The 25,963-nt window shown below is 41.7% G+C and overlaps 1 protein-coding gene across 2 annotated transcripts in view; it reads right to left on the bottom strand.

Moving 5' to 3' along the window:
* Positions 1 to 19,747: 19,747 nt before the first annotated feature.
* The window catches only part of ndufaf6 (NADH:ubiquinone oxidoreductase complex assembly factor 6), a 32,896-nt gene continuing 26,680 nt past the window's right edge, over positions 19,748 to 25,963 (bottom strand). For both annotated transcript variants that reach the window (XM_078252029.1, XM_078252031.1), the window contains one exon: positions 19,748 to 22,179. In XM_078252029.1, the coding sequence (XP_078108155.1) occupies positions 22,051 to 22,179 (129 nt within the window). In that variant the 3' untranslated portion in view covers positions 19,748 to 22,050. The remainder of the gene's footprint in view (positions 22,180 to 25,963) is intronic.

The following is a 25,963-nucleotide window of genomic DNA, read 5'->3' as shown; positions in this document are numbered from 1 at the left end:
TTAAAGAACGGCTTGTTTATTGCTAAGGCCATATAGTCAAAATTAAATGATTAAATAATAACGTATAACAATAACAATAACTTATTTCACTAGTAAATTGCTGTTGAACGACAAAAACAACCACCAGATGGGAAAAGGACATTTAACAATAACTTCAAATGCACCACGAGGCTGTAGTTTACCAGTTTCATCGAACTGCTGTCGAGTATAGTGTTAACTAGCGTCACGTGCAGCGTGCAGCGGTGTTTCTGTTGCCTGTATCGCTGTTTCAGAGCAGCAGAGAGAAGAGCAGACATATCAGTGGCACCAGATTTCGGTAGCCAGGGTTGGCAGGAAGAAGATTTTTACAAGTAAATGTTCCAGTTAATGATCCAGGCAGCACATTCTCATCTCCCTCCTTCATTTTACAGTTGAATGGTGGCTAGAACGGCTCCGGGTCAAACCTCAATATGGAATGGATTAATCTGCGTTATTTTTTTTAACGCGTTATTTTGACAGCCCTAGTTAATAGCAATGGGTTATGTAGACGAGAGTTATGGGGTGATCAGCTTTCATTGTGGGGACGGAAGAGCCTCCTCGTCCCCACTAGGCGCCATTTTTTTTGTCTCTAAGAAAGATAAATCCCTTCACCCTTGTATTGACTAGCGGGGGCTCAACTCCATCACAGTTAAAAACAAATACCTGCTTCCCCTCATGGACTCAGTATTTGAGTCCCTCTCCCAGATCTGAAGATCCACCCGGTCTTTCACGTCTCCCAGGTCAAGCCGGTCACTTCATTTCATATCAGTCACTACCTTCCCGTCACTCTGCCTCCAGTCAGCTGGCTCCTCCATCCAGTCCCTCCCTCGCGGTTCCCTGCTCCAGCCTGCCTCAGCTCACGCCTCCCCGCGCTTCAGTGCTTCCCCCCGCGGATCTCTCAGCCCCGGTCTCCCCGTGCCCTCGGAGCTCCCTCTCTGTTCCCTGTTTCAGTCTCCGCGCCCGTGCTTTCGCCCCTGGCATCCACCTTCCCACTTCCCCGTTCACTCCCCCATTTTCCCTAATGAAACAACTTTTGCTGAGCTCTGGGTTTGGGTCCGTTCTGTCCTAACCGTAACAGGTTACTATCATCATTACTACATTTTATTTTACTGCACTGGAAAGGCAGCACAGCAGCATTGGTAGAACAGAGTTCAACAGGGCAGGAAAATAAGCAGACAGTTTGTCAACAGTGCAGCCATATTAGCTAAACCATTTTATTTGGAGATGAAATCTTTGTTACAGTTTCGTAATTGCACAGGAATGCTGTGTGCACACAATTACAGTACGTACAGTAGGTCGAAGCTGAAGCAGGAAGTCTGCAAAATATATCGGTTAACAACTGATGGATCAGGTTATAATTAATTACTTCAGTTCAGTTCAGACACTTTCATATTTCAAATGGGCAATTTCTTTGCAGCTTCCTAGTCCAATCAGTCAGTTCCAATTAACATTCACCAAACAAATGTTAAAGATGCCGGAGGAAACATTAAAAAGATATGGGGACAGGTAACAATAACTAAAAGCTTTAAATAAAAGCAATATATAAGCGACAGTAAATAAAGGCAATCATAAATAAATATTAAACAACAACAAGTCCAAAAGTCTCTGTGATAGCCATCGTTTAAGATGAGCATTGTTTGTGTTGAGCAGCCAAATAGCAGAAGAACTAAAAGACTTGGAATAGCGATTAGTTCTCCGCTGAGGCACATCATACCGCCGGCCCGAAGGCATTACAGAGAACTTTGTAGAGAGAATGTGGTTTGGTTGGCTGATCATTTTCTTGGCTTTCTCAGCCACCTGTTTCTCCCAAAGGGAGCCCAAGTCCCTTTGCTGAACTCCAATAATCTTGGAGCATTCATCCATTTATTTTTCACCCAAATAAGTTTGGTAAAAGTATGGATTTGGGAGGTATTTTTTGGGTTAAAGTTTCGGGTAAATTGGAGGTTTGAGGTTGGGTAAAAAGGATTTGTCGTCAAGTTTTTGTCAACAGTTGTGTTCTAGTGTGTGTGTGTGTGTGTGTGTGTGTTGGTGTGTGTGTGTGTGTGTGTGTGTGTGCGTGTGCGTGTGCGTGTGTGCGTGTGTGTTTTATATCCCTGGCTGCAGAATTATCAGTGCAGCAGGGAGCTTTGTTACAGAGCTTTAGAAGCTTGTGTCGATGCTTTTAGTGTCACAGTGTTCGCCTCGCTGCCTGTTCACAGCTAACAGCCACAAACAGATTGAAATGCTCCAGCCCGTCTCTAACGCTACGTTCAACATACACTTTTATGCTCTCAAGCTTCAGCAAACAGCTCTCTCAGTTTTGGAAATGTATTCACTGAAATGTGTGTCTGTTTTTGTAGGTCAGCCATGTGTTGAATGTAAAGCTTTTGGTGAAGGTAATTCCTTTAAAACTCCTTAAGATGTTCCTCGTAAAAAGCCTATTTACAGTCAGTCTAAAAAAAACCTGGCTAGACACAAAAAATAATCTTAAACTGACATATATTCAGCATGTAGAACAGATTGGGACTCATGCAAGAACAATTTTGCATTCTTATCCTAAATCTCTCTCACTTTGCACAATGTTAAAGATCAAAAGTAAAAGTACTCAATCTGCAGAAAAATGTGACCTGAGGGGTCATGAGATGATTATTGGGAAAGAATAAGAAACTACATTTTTTGTGTGAAATATTTGATAATTTAAACCGTTATTTTAATGAAAGCATTTGAGAGGAAATGTCTGATTATAGACATGAAACATGACAAGAAGCCCAACTACATTTGCAAAGGTTTACGAGACAAAAAAGACTTGAAACTGCCGGTTTAATTTTTCTCAGTGTGTAGTAGTTGATTGTATTTTTTATGTAAAATCTAAATCTGTAAAGATACTAATTTCCACTGTTAGATAGTAGTGAGGGTTGGGGAGTAACATAAGTTACTCTTTTTTAATCTTCCCCATAACATTTAAATTAATCTACATTTTTACATGTATGTGTGTGTGCTCAAATATGGCTTCTGGAAAGAAAATGAAGGATAAAATATCAATTACTAAACAGACATTAATTAAGAAGTTCCCCATACTTTTAGAGTTACGCGGCACATTCGCCAGGAGTCATTGTTGATGCCTACTATCTCAAACATCTCTCAGATAAGGCCAAGGATGATTGGGAATGTCTTGCTGCTTGTCTGCCGAATCCCTGGGATCTCCGTTTACTTCATTTTCAATCATGTCGCCATCCATACTACTATGTGCTAACATTACCGCTGAGAACATTACCCTCTCTTTCTCTCCTTTCATGTGTTCAGCTGTCTGATAAAAATAAAGGCCTAAAATGCCCCAAAAAATAATCATAAAAAAAAAAGAAAAATTCAGACACTACTTTACTTCTGGTTAGGCACATGATGCAGAACCTGACGTAGCTCCGTTTGTATCGTAAAGTTAAAAAAACCTTGTCTCCTGTGAAAGTGTACCCCAACAACCCAACTGCCTCGTTACGTAAAATTTGACGCTCTTGTACTTCGTCACTTTACTTCCTGCTTTGCTCCCGTCATAACTACTATGGCCACCAGAGCCACTATAAACACAAAACAAACGACTTATGTGGGCGTTTTTCTCTTCTGTTGTTGTGGCTAACAAACCTCGAAACAAAAAGGCGACATGTCTGTTTTTAAGGATTATTTTCTTAATAAGAACCAGACCTTCCTCCACAGACCTTCCTTCCTGGAACATGGGTACCTTCAAAAGTTGTTTTAGTCGTGCGAGAGAAAACTCAGATTGGACAGATAGTCTAGCTAGCTGTCTGGATTTAACCTGTAGAGATCTGAGGAGCAGTTAACCATAGTCCTCAGAAATCCACCGGCGTTTAGAATGCCAACACAAAGAAAGCAGAAGGTAACGGAAAATACATGCATCCAGCGAATTTGATGCGGCACCGGAGCAATCCCAGAAGTGGAACGTCGAGGATATAGACTAGGGTTAACGTGACGTGTGTAAAAAAAACTTTTTTCATTTTTATTTTCAAACGAGACTCAGTCCCGCTCTCCCAGGTGACAGTCCTGTTTGTTTAATCCATCTGTTGGTTTTCGGGGGAAGGATGGTCTCGTGATTGGCCAACACAGCACCTTGCCAGTTCATGTCATGTTGCAGCAAAAGTTGAGCTTGAACAACCCTCCAGTTTGTTTCCTAAAAAAGGTAGAAGTTTGCTCTTCATCAGTTTACATTTAATGCAAAAGCTCCACATGGATTTGCATTAATGTCCCATGACCAATGTGTAAGGTGTTTAAATTAAAAGGACGGAAATTCTCTAATTATGTTTCCCAGGAGACTTTATCTGTTAAAGTTAAAGGTGCCGTTGGTAGGATTGTAAAGATCCAGGACTTAGCCAAAAAATGTGAACATCGACAACTTCTCAGTCCCTCCCCCACTTTCCTCTAAAGCCCAAAACGGTCTCTTAAGCCCCTCCCCCCACAAGGGAGAATGAATGCGTGTGCATGAGCAGTGATTGACACGCAGTTAGACACCCCCCCTGGCCCTGATTGGTGCATCTGAACAGGGAGCGGAAGATTTTTGCAGATCTCACTCCAGGCTGTAGGTGGAGCCAGAGGAGCTGGATTATAATAATGACCTGCTTCATGTAGTTCTACTGGAACATAGGGTCAGTTTCAGCTAATATGACAGAAAGTTAGTTTTATAAGGCTTACCTACGGCACCTTTAATCTGATTTGAAAGTTAAAATTCAATAATAAAGCCATTTGGCTTAAAGCCATTTCTTCCATTTATAAATCATTGAAATAACAAACTCATTTAGGATTCAATAAGAAGCTGCATGTTTCTGTCTCTCCACAGTCCCCAGGTTTCAGTTGTATTGGAGAAACAAAATCATTGCTTTCTCCAAAAGCAAAGCGATCTTAATCCGAGCAGCAGTATTGAGCAGTGAGTGATTCAGCCTCTGAAAGAAAGTGTGGCGCAATCAGCATCAGTTAGGAACCTCATATATCAGGAAAGAGTTTCTGAAGCCAAATGACTCAAACCTTTGTTCAAAGCAAACCACTTTTTCTGCTGTTTTGGCATACGAATTGGCGCGTCATACATACACCATTTCATGAGCTCAGTCTGCCTTGGTTGTCCAGTCTTAGCTTGCTAGCTCAAAGTTTGTTGTTTCCCGAAACGAACAGAGTTGTTTTCCGGCAATTATCCAGTAAATGAATTGTTGTCAATCCAGACTATAACCCTAACTTAATATTATTGGCTCAGCTCATGTTTCTGTCACGTCCAGCAGTGCCATGAAGGCTTATGTTGTTTGGGACTCACTCTCTTATCATTAATGGTAGCTCCTCTCATTCAGTTTCCTCAGTCAGATTCAATTACAAATCGAGACAAAATGGATACATGAGACGTTCAGGGATTGACTGTGAGGGTCTGTTGTGTTTTAGAACTCTCTCAGGAGGGATTTGATTTACTGGCAGCTAAAACTAATAAAGATAAATAAGTCGAAGTCTGTGGATGGCAAGACGAATGGAGAGGTGGGTCTCCGTGGCAACAGAGCAGACCCAATTTATTAGTGGAGTGTTTTTTATCGTCTCATCGGGTTTAATATTTCCTCTTGGTGAGGTTTGTTTTTGTGGTCTCCATCACTTTTCTTGCAATCTGTATCCAAACGTGGTTTGATTTTAAAAATGTTTTTTTTCCCTGTATTTTCCTGTAAATTCTCAAACAGCATCAGATTTATTTAGTGAGGCCAAAATCTAATTTGTTTTGTTTTCTTTTGCCCATACCAGTTTCTTTAAGGACTATGACTCTGTCCTCATTCAGAATGAAAAGCAGCCTCTAAAAAAACCTTTCATTTCATCCTTTATTTTTGAGTGCTTTCATGTTATTGCTCTATCACCTCATACACCCAGAAGAGTGAGAAATTGTTAAGTTCTCATTAGTCTACATCAACAATGTTTCATTTACGGGATTGTTGTGGTGCCGCAGGAGGTTCGGCCGGATGTCCGTCACCTTCCTCTTTCTCTGTGTTGGCGTTCTAAACTCTGGTGGATTTGTGAGGACTATGGTTAACTGCTCCTCAGATCTCTGCAGGGTAAATCCAGACAGCTAGCTAGACTTTCTGTCCAATCTGAGTTTTCTCTCGCATGACTAAAACAACCTTTGAACGTACACATGTTCCGGGAAGGAAGGTCTGTGGAGGAAGGTCTGGCATTGCGAGACTAAGAAGTTCTTATTAAGGAAATAATCCTTAAAAACAGACATGTCGCCTTTTTGTTTCAAGGTTTGTTAGCCACAACAACAGACGAGAAAAACGCCCACATAAGTCGTTTGTTTAAGCAGCAATTACGTTTATAGTGGTGCTGCTCTCTGGTGGCCGTAGTAGTTATGACGGGAGTGTAAGAGCCAATTAGTGCCCTTGGTATAAATAGGAACCAATCTTTGGTTCCTCGGGTGCAATCCGGAAGCACATATAGCTTTTGACCACACGCACACCAACACCACCACACTACACAGGCATACATACAAGCAGTGATTTGTCTGGAAACCCAACTAAGATCTCATGGAAATAAACGGAACCAAAGGATTTAACTGCAAATATGACTTGGACTTTCAGTGATCAAAAAGGTAAAAAGTGCGTCAATTACTCTACCCGTGGAACAGCACCTCACAGGCTTAAAGCTTAGGCTTAGCCTCTTCAGGGAGCAAAGAAGGAAGTAAAGTGACGAAGTATAAGAGTGCCAAATTTTACGTAAGGAGGCAGTTGGGTTGTTGGGGTACACTTTCACAGGAGACCAGGTTTTTTTAACTTTACGATACAAACGGAGCTACCTCACATTCTGCATCACGTGCCTAACCAGAAGTAAAGTAACGTCTGATTGTTTTTCTTTTTAAAGATACATTTTTGGGGCATTTTAGGCCTTTATTTTTATCGGACAGCTGAAGACATGAAAGGAGAGAGAGAGGGGGAATAACATGGAGCAAATCTTTTTCTAAATATAAGTCATTTTTGTGCCTAAACCTAATCATACTGCGAACGGTTGACAACGCTAAAGACTTGTTTAAAACCGTAACTGTTACGTTCTGTGGTTTAGATATGAGGCCAGAAAACGCTCCTGTGGATTGTTTTTCCTGCCACCTCTGGGGACGCTTATTCATGAAACGTTCCTTTGGGTCGTGTAAGAGAGTAGTGCACGATGATTAGAGAACTGTCAAGTAGTGACTGACAAGTAAATGACCTGGAGCCATATATCATTTAGAGACTGTCCTCCCCCAAAAACCTGTCGACATAAGTCGTTTGTTCAAGCAGCAATTACAACTTATAATTAAGTTTATAGTGACAGCGCCCTCAAGTGGCCGTAGTAATTAGCCTATGACGGGAGCAGACAAACAGGACTTTCACCCCAGTTTAAAAATGAAAGTAAACAGTGAGATAGTTTTCTTGTACGGAGCTACGTCACGTTCTGCGTCACACAACCAGAAGTAACACAACAAATGTCTATGATTTGAACCCAAACCACAATCTTAAGTATGTTTTGTGCCTAAACCTAACCAAACTGCAATTGTTTCCAACGTTATTAAAACCGCAACCGTTCTCTGGTTAAGATATGAGCACGGAAACGCTTCTGCGGGTCGTATTAGAGGGTAGGTATAAAAATGTATATCCTTGTATGGTTTGGAGGACTTGTTGATTATTTTAATATTTTCCTTTACGTAAAATACTTCTTACTAGATACGTACCCAGCAAGTAAACGCAGACTGAAGAATCCAAGACAACCTCACGTTTAAAAATAAGAGACACCATCAAACACGTGAATTCATAAGTGAAATATCACATGCTTTTTCGTCAGCCTTGTTTGTGGTGTTAATGTGTCCGCTGTTTGAAGACCCGACTATGAATCTAAAATAACCTGCATTCAGCTTTATGTACACTTGTTTTGAAGCTTCACAGTGTTCTGAAAATAAGTGTGAGTGTCAGAGAAGCTGCAGATCTAAGCAGAACCTTATCTAACCAATTATGTTGACGTGTGCGTCAGCTAAATCCATGAAATCCTCGCTTAACTATCAGGTGAGTGTTTCAGAGTGTCCAATTAAAATTGCTGCTTTTCATGAGCTACTTATCGGCCAGAACATGACAAATCGTATCAAACAAAGCCTGAATGAGGATTTAATTAGTTCCAATTTAGACAAAAGGTTTTAAGAAGAGACTATAGATGAAAACAAGACACAAAATGTCTAACCAAAAAAATACCTTTTTCAGCTCATTTAATTACATTTATCCCTGAGATGTTGTAGTTCATCAGTCCTGAACTAACCCTATTGAATAAAAAAATGGTTTGGAAGAAGGGTCCACCAGATCCCCAGTCCAGCTTTAAGGGCGTGGCTACACGGCGAGCTGTCAATCAGGACAGAGGCTTAGCAATGCTAACTATGGCACTGTGGACGTTAAAATAGACCTCAACTTGTTGTCCATGTTTTTTTTCTTAAACTTTGACCCTCTCACTGTGGTGATGTTTTTTACATGCATGCTCCGCCTCAAAGTTTACATGCAATGGACACTGTATACCATGGAGTTCTAGAAGTTTAAAGAGGTAGCCAAACATAATGACTTAACAGTTCATTGATTAGCCAGTCCCTCCAGGATTTCGTGGCCTTTTTTGAGATCGTTGCGGCCCAAAATGCCTGATTTCGCGGGAGCTTTTGTAAAAAGTTGCGATAAAAGTTTCGATGTCTTTTGTATGTTTGTTGCAATGAAGTTGCGGGAGACGGTGAAAGTTGCAAGAAATTTTTTTTTATTTTCTAGTTCTTTAAAAATAAAAAGGAAACTTGTTTTGGGGAGAATAAAACTACTCTGGGCTGACTTTTCCTAGTAACCTTACCAAAAAGGCTCAGGATGCTGCAAATGTTGGTAGAATATGAAAATGGCTGGTGGGTTTAAGACAAAAAATAATAATTTATTGAATGAATCAAATCTGAACATTTCTGTCAGTGGCTTGTTGATCTTTACATTGTTAGTTAATTTCCTAACCTGGCCTGGGACACACATTCATACGGTTTGATAAAGTAACGTTACTTATTGGACTTAACTTATTATTGCACTTACAATAACAAGCATAGCTGTCTTCAATTTAGCTCATCGTGTCGTCTCATCTCCGGTTTTTCCTGCAGCCACCGTGTGTGTGTGTGTGTGTGTGTGTGTGTGTGTGTGTGCGTGCGTCAGTCGCGGGGGGAATAGACAAGCATCCCTGCCCGCTGCAGAGAGCCGACAGGATTGAAACAGCAGCAGCTTTCAGCGACTTTAGAGAGAAAAATCGTTCCAGCGTACATTGATGTTAAAATGTCTACAGGTTGGCAGGACGGTCTGAAATGTTTAGCACGGTCTTTAGCTGTACGCTTTGTTGGTAAATGTGAGATATTCGAGTCAGTCACACACGTCTCGTCTTCATCAGAAACAAGGAAATGATCAATGTGGCCGTTCTCACTCCCGCTTGGTCATTGGCTCTCAGAGTCACATACTGACGGCACGTGGGACTGCTGGGATTGGTTGAAGTCACGGGAAACTTCAGGTTATTGGTCAAGTTTGCGGAAAAGTTGCGGTGATTGGTCAAAATTGCGAGTCGCACCAAATTCGTGGTGATTGGTTGAATTGACGTGAATTGGCGCGATCGCGACATCACGAAATCCTGGAGGGACTGATTAGCTAAAATCAGCGTTGTAGTCAAATAACGGATCCTTACATCTTTTTGTTCAATACCAAAAGCAGCTATTAAACAAATGAACTTCAAAGATCACCACTTTTACATTTTTTTTTTTAAAACACAAAAATGAGAACATCACATATTCAGTCCATAGATTCACAGATCAAGTCTCACTGGTCTTTTGACTTGATGCTCAGATCTCCTCAAGACAGGTGACCCTGAGTGACCATCACTTGTGTACACATGCACACCTCCATCTGATTTCAGGTCTGGCACTGTTTCTGCATGTGACACAGAGGTATTTCCATCTTCATCTTCACATTTTGTTTCTCTTATGGTCTCTTTGGTTCTGAGAAGGTTGCGACGGTTGCTTCTGAGTACGTGACCCTCCTCAGTCCTTACTTCATATGATCTCGGTCCGACCTCGTGGAGAACAGTAGCTTTCCGGTTGCACGCATCCTGATCTTGGATACGCACCACATCATCTTTGGCAAGTGGTCTGAGGGTTTTGGTTGACTTGTCATAACGCTGTTTTTGTTTCCATTTCATATTCTCAGTTGTGTCTGTGTCTCTGCATTCTCTTTGATGTCTGTATAGCAAGGTAAGGTTGTGAGTAACTTGCGATTCATCAACAGTTCTGCTGGGGATAAACCACATTCAAGCGGGGCCGTTCTGTAGCTTAGTAGAGCTAAATAAGGATCCGACTTGCTGTCTGTTGCTTTTTTGAGAAGCTGTTTGATGATATGCACTCCCTTTTCAGCTTTGCCATTTGCCTGTGCGTGCTGTGGACTTGAAGTGACATGGTGAAATCCATATTGTCTTGCAAACTGTTGCCATTCCTTGCTGTTATAGCAAGGACCATTGTCACTCACTATAGTCTTCGGTATTCTGTAAAATAGACTTGACATGAGTAATGACACTGTTGGAAGTTGCACTTGTGAGCAAAGCAATTTCAGGAAAGTTTGAATAGTAATCTATCACTAGCAGATAGTCTTTGCCATTACAGTGAAACAAGTCTGTTCCAACTTTCTCCCAAGGAGCAGTGGGAAGTTCTTGGACCAACATAGGCTCCCTTGCCTGTTTGCTCTGGTACTTGTTACATGTTTCACATTTTCCTATCATATTTTCAATTTCCTTGTTGATTCCGGGCCAATACACGGCTTTCCTGGCTCTTCTTTTGCATTTCTCAATGCCAAGGTGTCCCTCGTGTAGCTTACAAAGTATCTCTGGCCGCAGGCTGTGTGGAATGACAATTCTACAGTCTCTCAATAACAGACCATTTGCCACACTTAGCTCTGATCTAATGTGATAATACTTCGGACAGGACCCCTTGGGTCAGCCACTGTGGATGTTTTCCATCACTGTTTGTAGCTCCTTGTCTTTGACCGTTTCTTCACTGATCTCTTTTGCTTTAACTTGAGACACAGGTAGAGACTCGATCGAACGATCATGTTGACATGGTTCTCAATCTCTTTATCAGTGGAGCATGCTGTACTCATCTCTGGCGCTCGTGATAGCGCATCCGCCAGCACTAATTGCTTGCCTGGTGTGTATATAAGCTCAAAATCATACCTTTGCAGCTTCATGATGAGCAGCTGAATCCTCGGTGACATCTCATTGAGACTTTTCTTGATGATTGACACAAGAGGACGATGATCTGTCTCAACTGTGAATGTGGGAAGTCCATAGACATAGCAATGAAAGATCTGTAGTCCATAAGCTAATCCAAGACATTCCTTCTCAATTTGAGCGTATCTTGTTTCAGTCTTAGTCATGGATCTAGAAACGTAAGCAACTGGCTTCCAGCTATCTCCTTCTGCCTGTAACAAGACAGCTCCGAGTGCGTCCTTCGACGCATCTGTTGAAATCTTCAGTCTCTTGTTGGGATCCTAATACGCCAGCACGGGTGCATTTGTCAGTGCGATCTTTAAAGCATTCCATTCTCTCTCATTTCTCGATGTCCACTTGAACTCATTGGAGTCATGGAGAAGTTCTCTCAATGCTGATGTTTTCACTGATAGGTTAGGTATGAACTTTCCAATAAAGTTGATCATTCCCATTATTCTGAGCACACCTTTCTTGTCTGTGGGGACATGCCTAAAATGGCTTTTATTTTTCTGTCATCTGGCTCTATCCCTTGAGAAGAATACTTGTCTCCAAGGAATGTTATCTCTTGCACACTGAATTGGCATTTGGCGCGTTTTTAACTTTATTCCATTCTCACGCACCCTTTGGAGCACTTTTGTCAGTCTTTCATTGTGTCTAGTAGAGTGGAGCCCCAGATTACCACATCATCTACATAGCAACGGACCCCTTCTAGGCCCTCTAGCATATTGTCCATTGCTCGATGATATATTTCAGATGCTGAGATTATGCCAAATGGCATTCTCAGGAATCTATACCTCCCAAAGGGCGTATTGAATGTGCAATATTTTGAGCTCTCATCATCCAACTTGATTTGCCAGAAACCCTGTGCTGCATCTAGCTTTGAAAAGTACTTGGCTCCTGCCATCTCACTTGCGATTTCCTCCCGTTTTGGTATCTTGTAGTGCTCACGTTTTATGTTTCGATTTAAATCTCCTGGGTCCATGCATATTCTCAGTTCTTTGCTTGCGTTCTTTTTGTCGACGCACATTATTGAGTTTACCCACTCGGTTCGGTCGGTTCTTGACGTCTAACTGACACATCCTTTCCAGTTCCTTTTTTAGGTGCTCCCGAAGTGGGGCTGGAACTCTCCTTGGTGTATAGATTACTGGAGTTGCATCCTCTCTTGAGTTTGATTTGTATGTGCATGGAAGGCATCTTAGTCCTTTAAAAACGTCTTGGTAACGATGCACAATGGACTCAACTGTGCCTGTGTGTACAATTACTGCTTCTGAGCAGTTGATGTGGTAGACTCTCCTCACTAGGTTCAATTTCTTTGAGGAGACACCACGGAGCAGTGACTCCCGGCCCTCAGGTACAACAGAGAACAGTACATTGTAGCTTTTGTCCTTTACTGTCACTTTCAGTCTGCACTGACCTTTGCTTTCTATGTCTTTTCTGTTGTAGTCTTTCAGTGGCACTGTTTTCTTGATTATTTTAGGCTTTTCTTTCATGGCCTTAATTTCAGTCGTGCTGATCAAGTTTGCTTGTGCACCTGTGTCAATCCTTAGCGCTACTAAAGCTCCATTAATTGGCAATGACACAATCCATGTATCTTCATTTTCTAAGTGCCTAGCATTTTCCTCTATGGCATCATTTTTTACATTGTCACATGACACCATGCCGACAAAGAAAGTCTCACTTAGGTCAGTATCTTCAACTAGCCTCACTGACTTGGGCTTGTCCTTTGATAAACATTGTCTTGCAAAATGATTTTTTTCCATTGCAATTTGAGCATCTTTTGCCATAGGCAGGGCACTGCCGGGGCTCATGTCTGCTACCACAACGTTTGCAGGAATATGCTGCTGCATCCTCTCTGTTTTTCTTTTGTGGTGTATGCTTTTTTACCTTATTTTTGACTACAGCTACCTTGGCACTGTCATGTACTGCCATGGCATTCGCTTCATTAAACGTCTTCGCGTGCTGTTGGGCTAATTCACGTGCATGACACAGTCTCTCTGCTTCTTCCAGAGTTAGTTTAGCATCTCTTAAAAGCCTCTCCCTTATCCTCTTTTCTTGGATTCCATAGACTATTTGATCGCGGATCATGGAATCTTTCAGATCTCCAAAATCACATGACTGCGCTTTAAGCTTCAAATCAGTCACAAAGAAATCAAAGGTTTCATCGGGCTGTTGCATCCGTGACCGGAACACATACCTTTCATACACAATGTTTTTTGGTGGGGAGCAATATGCATTGAATTTTCCCAGTATGGCTGTCGTATCTTCCTCGCGTCAGGTTTACTGTCCAGTCCTATGGCAGCCATATACAACTCGAACGTGTTGAAAACCTCAATGGCTTGGGGACCCACTACCGTAAGTAGCAACGCTATCTTCCTGGCGTCAGGTTTACTGTCCAGTCCTATGGCAGCCATATACAACTCGAACTGTTGCTTAAAAGACCGCCAATTGCTGTCCATGTTACCCACCAGTTTCAGTCCCTCCGGTGGGTTTAAAACATCCATTTCACGAGTTAAACTGAAGCATGACAAAAACGGTTTACTCCTGGTACCATGTGTTGTTTGAGTCTTAAAGATGAGACTTAGTTTTCTTAAACCACAATGAGCTTGTGCTCAAACTTTAATGTACGACGGAACATCATCACAACGACCTAGCGTCCTTAGCCATTCTTCTTCGTCTGTGCTACCACCAACATACACCATGGTCATATAACTAACTAGTTCCCTCTGCTGGTCACACTAGGTATTACAGTTGATTCATTGCATATCAACACAAAGAGGTTCACATAAAAGGAAGAAAGGTCCAAGGCATTCTTCTCGCAAAAATATAAAAAGCATTTCTTCAGATGGAAATTTCATATTGAAATTGTTAGTACATTAAAAACAGAGCTGTGTAACAAGCAACGTGTAGCGGTAACAAACAGCTTTGAAGGCTTTTTGCAAGAAGAGTGCCTTGGACCTTTCTTATGTCTTGAACTTTTGTGTTCCCTTTTTCAAAGAGCACCTTCATGATTTGTTTGAACTTCTGAGCACTCCAGACCCCCTTTTTTTTTATTTTTTAAACAGATTTTCTTTACATATTTTTTTATGAATTAGAAGTGGACAGGGAAAGACAGAGTGACAGTCTGGCTTCAGCATGACTAATCCTGGCGGAAAAGCTCCTGTTTGGATGTCATGGTAACTATGGTAACAGAGAGAGAGTTTAGTCATCTATACCATCCGGCAGCATTTGCAGAACGCTAGAAAGTAAGTTTGGGTCCTCTCTGTTTTAATCCCATCTGAATCTAAATCAATGATAAAGCTTTTACCACAAATTACTATAAACGCAAATTTCATCGAACACCGAGATGTTCTGATAAGAGTTATTGATTGATTGATTGTTCTGATAAGAGAAGTGTTGGCTTCTTTGTTCTTCCATTTCCTTTTCTCGTCCGTCTTATTAAGGCTGCAGAGGAAAATGTTTTACCAAGAGCTTTGATGTCATTTTTGGTCCTCAATTCAGAAGCTTTGTGGAGCCACTCGGCACAGACAGTCACTCACAAAGGGAGAGACTATCAATCAATTGAAAAAAATCCAATCCCAAAATAGAATAACAAGGATGATGCTCATGCAGGCAGGCAACATCAAATAAGGAACATATCATCTTTGGACTGACTTAATACAACCTATGGAGAGAAAGTTCAAAGTTTCCTGCTGCACAAAAAAATCATTGTACTCATAATGTCTGTGTGTGTGTGTGTGTGTGTGTGTGTGTGTGTCCTGCACTGAGCCCTTAAAGAAAGAGCTGTTCCACGTCAGTTTTATTTCAATCTGAGGCTGAAAAACATCCCGGAGGCTGAGAAACGACGGCGATGGACTGGCGGACCAATCATCATGTCCTTTGTTCAGCATCTGAAGGATAAAATAACACCAGTGTCTTTGAAAGGTAGAATATGCAGTGCATAAGTGGTCGGCCGAGCTAGAGACTGAATGAAGGTAAGGGGGCATGGGACAAAGCAGTAATCAGAGGAATAAAAGACTTTTTTCTCATTGTTTCACAGCAGTTATGTTTTAAAGCAGAAAACTCCGCGGTAAGGTGCCACACTGCCGGAATATGAATGAATCACAAAATTAAAACAAGCAAAAAAAAAGAGGAGGAGGAGGGATAGCAACGGTGCAATTCTTAATTATGTTTATATTAATGCATATTTTAGCCCTTTCGGATTTTTCAGATTTGCTTGATTTCTTTTCACTTCTAAGCAGTATTGACCTTTAAAAACTCAGTGATACAAACTCACAATTCAGCTTTTTTATTTAAACTGTTAATATATTCAGCAAAGCACATTCAAAATGACCTAAATAAAAGGGGTATGTACGAAAAATATATGTTCGTATGTACGAATAAAACATTGTTAAAAAAACTGTGCAGACAGGTGAATCCTACAGGGGTCACAGATATACACGGCCTCCTGTCAGATGGTTTTCAGGCGGTCGCCGGGTCATCCACCCGGCTGTTTACCGTAACAGCTGTCTCGTTAGGCCTTAATAAACTGTCAGAGACCTGTAATTAGCACCTGGGACCCAGAGAGCCTCTGTGTTTACATTCGCAGACGACCCAGCTCCAAACCGTGGAGAGAACTGAGAGCCCCGTCAGGAGTAATTACAGCCAGTGGAGGACACAACTCTTAACTTTTGCTTTTTTTTTTTTTTTAAAGTAACTTTAAAGCTGATTTCATCGACATTCTCATCGTTTGTTGCCACTCCAAAAACAGACGAGCCGACTGACACGCAGCCGTGACTCATGCTTTATATCGATTTATTTGACTACAACGCTGCTTTTAGCTAATCAATCCCTCCAGGATTTCAATTCAACCAATCACCGCGAATTTGGTGCGACTCGCAATTTTGACCAACAACCGCAACTTTTCCGCAAACTTGACCAATAACCTGAAGTTTCCCGTGACTTCAACCAATCCCAGCAGTCCCACGTGCCGTCAGTATGTGACTCTGAGAGCCAATGACCAAGCGGGAGTGAGAACGGCCACGGGTTGATCATTTCCTTGTTTCTGATGAAGACGAGACGTGTGTGACTGACTCGAATATCTCACATTTACCAACAAAGCGTACAGCTAAAGACCGTGCTAAACATTTCAGACCGTCCTGCCAACCTGTAGACATTTTAACATCAATGTACGCTGGAACGATTTTTCTCTCTAAAGTCGCTGAAAGCTGCTGCTGTTTCAATCCTGTCGGCTCTCTGCAGCGGGCAGGGATGCTGCTCTGTTCCCCCCGCGACTGACGCACGCACACACACACACACACACACACACACACACGGTGGCTGCAGGAAAAACCGGAGATGAGACGACACGATGACCTAAATTGAGGACAGCTATGCTTGTTATTGTAAGTGCAATAATAAGTTAAGTCCAATAAGTAACGTTACTTTATCAAACCGTATGAATGTGTGTCCCAGGCCAGGTTAGGAAATTAACTAACAATGTAAAGATCAACAAGCCACTGACAGAAATGTTCAGATTTGATTCATTCAATAAATTATTATTTTTTGTCTTAAACCCACCAGCCATTTTCATATTCTACCAACATTTGCAGCATCCTGAGCCTTTTTGGTAAGGTTACTAGGAAAAGTCAGCCCAGAGTAGTTTTATTCTCCCCAAAACAAGTTTCCTTTTTATTTTTAAAGAACTAGAAAATAAAAAAAAATTTTCTTGCAACTTTCACCGTCTCCCGCAACTTCATTGCAACAAACATACAAAAGACATCGAAACTTTTATCGCAACTTTTTACAAAAGCTCCCGCGAAATCAGGCATTTTGGGCCGCAACGATCTCAAAAAAGGCCACGAAATCCTGGAGGGACTGGCTAATCAATGAACTGTTAAGTCATTATGTTTGGCTACCTCTTTAAACTTCTAGAACTCCATGGTATACAGTGTCCATTGAACATAAAACACATCACCACAGTCAAGTACAGGCAACCAGCCGCTTTCTAGATTTGAATAAAAGGCAGGATTTGATTAATAATCAACCAGCTGGAATCAAAGAATTTTTACATTTTTGTCTTAAAAAATGTAAATCGATCATCAAAATAGTTGGCCATTCAATTAACTATTGACAACCAATCGATTAATAGATTCATCTTTGCGGCTCTCGTTTATAATACAACCTCAGCATACCAATTAAAACACGTGAGAGGCTCTGTTCAGAGTTTTTCCCAGAACCCATTGTAACAGATTCAAAACAAACCTGAAACAACTAAACAAAAGCAATCGAGAATGCTCTCAATTGTGGCTCACTCCCCCCCTAAAAACTCTTCCCCTGCATGCTGTCACAGCTCGCCAGTTGATTGAATCTGCCCCGATTTGTTCTGTACTCGCTCGCTGTTTATTCCCGCGGTCGGTAAACGAGCATGCAAACAGCCAGAATAAAAGGTAAAGGTACTTTATTGTCACATCACATGCATTTAACCCATCCCTCAAGGGAGCAGTGGGCAGCCATTTACAGTGCCTTGATCAAGGGAACTGACTGGAAGACCTAGTACATGTTTTGGAAATCGGAAATCGGAGCACCTGGAGGAATCCCACTCTCACCTCCGTCCCACCGATGAGTCACTCACCTCTGCAGAGACACACACAGGCACTGCTGTTGACAACGAGAGCATGCATTAGTACACATTAAAGGCGCACTGGCCACTAATGTCTGACACCGCTGCACAGAGAAACCAATGCATGAGAATGACTGGAGCTTTTATGCTTTTTTTATGACTCGTCTGTGGGAAGAATCTGAAGGTGGAGTAATGTTTGAGAAGGATCACTCTTTCTGTGTTATGCGGCATATTCCATCGCATTTTTTAAGAAAACGTGCTGCATAATCAAGGATTTTTGCCCGCAACAATCACAAAAAAACTGATTGGCTTCCATTAGTGAGATAAGGTTGTGATCATCGTACCGGCCTCTGGTGGATATAGAGGTACTCTGAAGAAGCAGCAGCTGCACGGCCCGTGGCATCCTGCTGTGAAGCCCATTACTGCACTTTGTGACTTTGTCTGTCAAAGGTGCTACATTAAATAAATGTATTCTTATTATATAAATCATTTATGAGCAAGTTCATGCTGCAAAGAAACTCCTGCACACAACATTTTGCCTGAAGATTGTCAAGTACCGAAATGTTGCCTACTATTAAATATATTATTTTTTGCAAGTTAGACAGTGTGCAGTTGTTTTCTTTGCAACTTTTGTCCTGCTTGTCCCCCTCCAACGCACCTGTCTCATGTTGTAGATGTGCGAAGTATTTTTCTGTACTGACTTTTTGAAATCATTAACAAAATGTACATACGTTTGTTCCTACCCTCTAATACGTCCCACGGGAGCATTTTACGTCCTCCTATCTAAACCAGGGAACGTAACAGACACAGTTCTGAACGTAAAGATTGCTGTTTGGAACATGTCTTTAACGTTGTGAAACAGTCACAGGTAGGTTTAGGCAGCGAACCTACATAGTTAAGTTTAGAAACAGATGGTGGTTTGGATGGTCTCTATCTCCACAGCGCTGTGGAGGAAGGTCTGACTACACCACAGAAGAATTCTGGGATAGGAGAAGAAAACGCTCTGGGTTGTTTGCATTTCTTTAAACCAATCACAATCGTCTTGGGCGGCGCTAAGTTCTGGACGCAGCGACGGTGGCTCTGCTAAATAGTCTCAGGAAGGAAGTTGTTTTGGTGGAACATTTGCACCCCGCAGAAAAAAACGGCACATACAATATTAAATGAAGGTAACTGTTGACACAATACAGTAACGTGAGCTATTTAAATCAGCTGATACATGGTTAAACCTCATTATCTCTTACCAGTGTATCTCCGTGTGTACTTCGTCTACAGCAATCCCACCAATCAGTCCCAAAACGTCCCAGTTAGAGAGGAAACGCCCTAAACATATTCTTTGTAAATCTTTACAGTCATTCCCCGAAATAACCAAGCAGACCTGCCTTGTTGCACCATCCAAACTTTGTTCAAAACTTGACATTTTCAGCGTAAAGCTTGCTAGCTCGAAGTTCGTTTCCCGAAACGAAGGGAGTTAGACAGCAGCAACACGCATCGCTGTAAAATTTGGATTATCCTGGAAATGAATTGTCGTCCATCCAGACTAGGTCATGGCTCAATCACAACCGGGACCCTGGGACCAAATCTTATCAAATGGGCCTCCGTGGTCTAATTTGTGTCAGACTTAGGGTCCTCGATGTTACAAAGCTCAAGAACCACTGATCTAAAACACTTTAGAAACTGAAACTGAAAACGAGATCATCTGAAATATTGGGGGGGTTTCACCAACTTCACTACTGGAGTAATACAAGCATCTCTCCGTCGTCCATTTCTCAATACTTACCGGCATATTATCACAGCAGGAGCATCAAAATAAACCTTACAAACACTGCACCTGTCTTCATAATAAATGTGGATTCATGTGAAGGCAATGGTACTGTAGGCTTTTATTGCAAAAGCTGACAATTCACCTTTGACTCTTAGAAATAAGAGAGATAAGTTTATCTTAAAAATAAAAGCGTTATACAGTTTGAACAAATGTTTACAGCTGACAGTATGTTTTATCATTTTTCTGCTCTTCTTTCGTTTTCTCTTCCAAAAATAGGGTTTTAAGACCTGATGTCGCCGTGTTTCCAGCTTTCAGGAATGATCTTGGAAGTTACGTTATAATTACAGATAGAAATGATGGCTGAAACTACAAAAATAAGCTCTAATAAACCGGAATTATCTCTTCAAGCGTGCATAAAACATCTGGTGTATAAAACGGTAATTTGGACATCACTCCAATTAAATACTTTTTATTGCCAGGTGGATATTTCTGGCAGGAGATTTCCTGTCAAACACGCTGAAGAATGCGTCATGCCCATAACGTCCGTGTGGCAATGAAAAGTATTTATTGGAGTGATGTACAAATTACCTTTAAATATCACTTTCCGCTTTTAGGATCCAGCACCCAGTCTTCAAAGTCTTCTAAGTTTCGAGGTGAGCGTGAATTCTGGTGGCAGCGACCAAATTGCCTCTGAAGTATCGAAAAATGAATTTAATCATTGCATCGATGCAGTGACAATCCATAATCCATAATTGCCTACTGAGGTTTCTTGTTGATTTTCTGCTTTTGCTGCTTTCTTTTGTTTTTGCCTTTTGTGTGTTGTACGTTCAGGAAGTGTCTTTTTTAGGAGCAGATACAATAAAATAGTAGCCTGACTGCTCCACTGGGCTGTGATTATGGGGCGTTTCAACCCAACCAGGAAAGAAAATGCCTCTGCACTCAATTGGATAGACCTCCAACCAATCAGAGCCCCCCCATCTACTTAGCGCCCATCGGGGCCAGCTGATAAATTAAACTTTTGCCGAATCCCGTAGGAAGGACAAAAACATCTCTCCGATCGACAAATGCCTTGATCGCGGTTCTCTGTTCCTCTTTTAAAATGAATGCGCTGTCGATATCTTCTATAACAGACGCGTCTCAGTTCTCCAGCGGCAGCCATCTTTGTGTGACGTGGTCATCGTATAAAGCCCGCCCTGACAATTTGATTGGTCCGAACAGCTCTGGTTCGAGCATAGTTGCTCCACAACGGATCAAGTCCAAACCCAACTTCCCGACCTCAAATGTTGTGGGCGGGGCTAAGTTCGGCCGACATCCAGGCTAATAAAATAGGGGAGTTCATTTATATCTGGCTGCTTGAATTTGTTGATGAAAACCATGTGTAGCAATATATAATATCGAGGAGGTGACGCACTGTGATATATTGAATCAGATCGTGAGACCAGTGAAGATTCACACCCCTAGTATCGGGTTTCGAAAAATACCTCGTCACTCAGTACCCAATTTCAATACCTAAAGGAGTAAATGTCATCAGCGTCAGGGAGCCAATAAGCACGCAGCACGCTTCTACCAAGATCTAAAAATGTTTGCTCTCTGACCTCAACTGTTGTAGAGGCCGGCAGAAAAAAACCCAATGGTCCCACAGCCCATTGTTCCCACAGCCCTATGGTCCCACAGCCCAATGGTCCCACAGCCCTATGCTCCCACAGCCCAACCCTATGGTCCCACAGCCCAATGGTCCCACAGCCCTATGCTCCCACAGCCCAATGGTCCCACAGCCCAATGGTCCCACAACCCTATGGTCCCACATTTCTAAGATTTTTCTTAAAATTAGACCCTACGTTAGGGTTAGGGTTACATTCCATCTGTAGTCCATTGCTACTGGATAATAGGTTGGGTGTAATTGGCTACCAAATTGGGAGAAAGGGGGATAAAATCTCATAAAAATGTATGAAAAAGAAAATGTGGGAACATAGGGCCTAATTTTAAGAAAATTCTTAGAAATGTGGAAACATAGAGCTGTGGGAACATAGGCACGCTCCCACACAGAGACGGTGCTCACGTATTAGGAGCTAAAAAATAAATAAGAAGATTTGTGCCATAATGTTGTAATTTATTTTTGTTTTAAAAAATTGGGATGGAAAAAAGAATCGTTTAGGAACTGCTTGTCTCCAGGGAACCCTTTAAGGACCAAAGCTGGCGTGTGAGCCAGAGGGTGAGAAAATGGCGGTCAGCGTCTCTACTGTGGTTTGGTTGTTGTTGTTTTTTTATTAAAAAGGAGGCAGATTTCAGCTGCAGCACCGTGCCTCAAAACTGGTCTGGGGGTGCGTTTGTGGAGCCGCTACAGTGCGGTTTTTCTGGGCAGAAACCCCCAGAGAGGAGAAGTCTCTGGGCGAGGAGGATGTCAGTAGCTCTTCTTCCAGGAGCGGATGTACAGCTGGATGGGGACGAGGGGGTTTCTGTTCTTCAGACTGGGGTGGAAAACGTCAAAATCTGCCCGCCTCATTCGCTGCAGGTAGTCCTCCAACACCACCTGCAGCACACAACACCGCGCAGAAACATTTTCTTTTATTGGCCAGGTATACTTACATACACAAGGAATTTGACTTTTGTAGGTGTTAACTCTCCATACATTCAACAAATAGTAAACATTCAGTAGACAAATAGTAATATAGACACATACTGTAGAATAGAGATGGGGTAATGGGGTAAAAAACAATATACATAACACACAACATAATATACAAAAAATACAAATGAGACATAATATCAAGACAAGTACACATGGAGTGGGATGTAAAGTCCAAAAAGTAATAGTGCAAAGTAGTGTGCAAGATGACAGACGTCTGTGAAACGGTTGACAGGACACCTACAACTGCAAACATTAATAATCAGAATCACAATCTGAATACTTTATTGATCTCTCAAAGTCAGATTCAAGGTAAAATAAAAGGGAAGGGGACGAAGGGGATTTTTTTAGTATCCCCTTCGTCGAGGTTCCAAGCGAGCTGAGGCGATACCAAAGGGTGACGTGAAAACCTGCAGACTACTGATTGGTCGGAGAGAATCGTCACTAATCACTGCGTCATCATTGCTAGAGACAGGCGGGGGTGTCCTGAACAAACCCGCCACTTTTTAAATAGTTTAGCCAGCGGTGGGTTTTTTGCTGCCTCCAGCTTCTTTTGAAACTAAATGTGTCTTCTGGCTTTCAAAAACAACACACATTCGACGTTCTGTGTGTGTGTCGCGTTAGGTCACGGCAGTTTCCTGCGGCGTCGCTAGGACAACCAGCCACGCTCGCCTCACGCATGTGGCGGTACTAAATGTGCGATGGAAAATGGAGGACGGGGCACGGCGGCCGAGTCGAGCCGAGCCGAGCTGGTACTAGCAGTGGGTAAGCGGCATTAAAGTAAGAGAAGAACGAGTCAATAAGTGTATAAAGTCACAAGTAACACAGCTACAGTAAACAGGGACTTCAACAAGTCAAATTTAAAGCCTCTGAACACCCACACGTGTTTTCAGTTATTCTTGCCGATTAGACTCTCTTCAGGTTGAAAGTGGGCCGGAGGTTTTGATGGGAACTTATAGACCTTTTTCACAGCAGACATGTTGACATGTCATAGTAGGAAAAGCACAGGTGTATTCCAAAACCATGAATGATGGCTGCATTCCTCTTAGGAGAGGCCCTGGTGTTGTTCATGCTGACTCACTGAAATAGCTCACTGGGACACTTGATGGAACTGAGCCATCGTTCAGGTTATCAATTTCAGCTGTGCTTTTCCTACTATGACAAGTCAACATGTCTGCTGTGAAAAAGGTCCATTAGGTCACAAATTCTTTCTACCAATAAGGATGACAAAGGTGTCTTTTGTCCCGCCCTAACAGGTGCAACAACACTAACAGTGGACTATCCACACCCACACAGTCCTGGAAAAGGTCCAATCAGCCACATTAACACACATAAACACCTGTGTGGGTTTTCGGGGCCTTTAAAGACCTTTTTAAGACCTTTTAAAAATACCTTTATGAATGAAATGTAAGACCTATATATGACAACATTAAAGTACAACAAAATGCAGAGTATTCAAATTGCATAAAAGCGAGGCGGAGTAATACTAAACTATACAGTGAATTATATTTGGACTATCGACTATTTGGACTATTTTTAAGGCCTAAAATGACGTAGTAGCTGAAAAAAAAACTATAAAGCATAAACAGACATAATATATACATGCCCCATATAGTAAGAAATAAAGTAAAGTGAGGTTAGGTTAAAAAGATTGTTTCTAAAGCAATGGATTGTACAATTTGTACTGTAGTGCTGTGTGAACATAAATAAAGTACAGTGCGAAAATGAATAGGTACAGCGTGAAAATAAGTAGCAGTAATAATAAATTACTCTTTGTATTGTGATCTTTTAATCCACGAAGGCTTTATCTTTGCCAAATAAATAATAAAAACACAGAAGCAAAGTATACGTGCCAATAAGGTATCCGGTTGATATAATACATGGTACGGAGATAACGTGGACATTTTTAGGTCCCAACTGTCTCTCCAACCAGCAGAAACATCCAAAAACACCTGACATATTCATAATATATAAGATATATCTATAATATCCTGGAGGTCTGGTACCAAGCTTCCAGTTTTTTACTGTTGAGTCATTTTTCTGTTTTTTTCTGTTGAGCACACTTCAGTTGCATTAGAGAATTATTTTTCCGGGGAGTTTTGAATAAAAAAGGGTTGAGCTGAACCTGGATATGTGTTCAGCAAAATTTGAACAAAGATTCATGTGTTCAATTAAAAGAGCTTCAGAGGCCAGTCGGTGTGTTTAATGACCCCCCCCCAGGCAACGTTTGTTTTTTTTTTTTTTACATAATTGCAGTAACTTTGTTTAACCAATTAATTGCTAACACAAGCTACTGACAATTTTATGTTCATTCAAGAAATAAATGTTTTTATGATAACAAAGAGGTGTGGCTTACTTCATAGGCTGTGTACTTGTGTTAGTACACTATCTGGGTCACATGACAGTGATATAACCAAAAGATGTAAAGATGGGTTTATGGAAAAGTAATAAATAAACATTTTTAAATTTGACTGAAAGAGACATTTTACGTTGTTAATCTCAATTATTTATTTATAGAGACACTTAATGATGCAGCAACATTTGGAATTGTAACAGGCCTACAACTAAGCACGAAGACACAGACACACACACAGACGCACAGAGAAGACGCACAGAGACACACACAGACGCACAGAGAAGACGCACAGAGACACATGCACACAAACGCACAGAGACGCACAGAGACACACGCACACAGACGCACAGAGACACACACACACAGACGCACAGAGACGCACACACACAGACGCACAGAGAAGACGCACAGAGACACATGCACACAGACGCACAGAGACACACGCACACAGACGCACAGAGACACACGCACACAGACGCACAGAGAAGACGCACAGAGACACACACACACAGACGCACAGAGACGCACACACACAGACGCACAGAGAAGACGCACAGAGACACACACACACAGACGCACAGAGAAGACACACAGAGACACACACACCTACGCACAGAGACACACACAAACAGAGAGACACACACACACACACACACACACACACACACACAGAGACACACACACACACACACACACACACACACACACACACAAACAGAGACACACACACAAACAAACAGAGACACACACACACACACACAGCAGAGTTCCACTGCAGCGGGAAAATCACATTTTCTCCGTTCAGGAGGACAGCAGGAGACTGATTGTGTTTCTCTGCTCTGTGCTGTACATGTTTATGGACAATCTGGCCAAAGCAAGAAGAACATGTACCGAGCTGAAAGGCAACTCATGTCCTGCTAACCCTAACCCTTCTGAAAGTGTGCAGATATACAGTATAGTCTTGTTAGGAGTGTAAACACTAGGGGTGGGAAACAAAAATCGAAAATCGTGTGTATCGTGGGGGGTATTCTGCGACGACTTTTCAAATCAATTCTTTTCCCTACAACCAATATTATCATTTTTTAACAAAGATTCACCTACATATTTTCTGTTTATACGATACCGCCAACAGCGAGTACGTCATATCCGTTTCCAGTCTGAACAGAGCGAAAGCAGAAAACCCATGTTATGTTCTTAATAACATCAAATAAATGTCAGACAGACTGACTGACGTGACGTGCATTCTTCTTAGAAAACAATTAGTTTTTAGAAATGTCTCATAATATATTGTCTCCAGAAATGTATTATTCAACTTTGTTGAAAAAGAATACC

Source organism: Sander vitreus, chromosome 6 (genome assembly GCF_031162955.1).
Source record: "Sander vitreus isolate 19-12246 chromosome 6, sanVit1, whole genome shotgun sequence".
In the NCBI taxonomy this organism is placed as follows: domain Eukaryota; kingdom Metazoa; phylum Chordata; class Actinopteri; order Perciformes; family Percidae; genus Sander; species Sander vitreus.
Note: the sequence above shows the minus strand (reverse complement) of the source record. Positions and strands in the feature narration are given on the sequence as shown.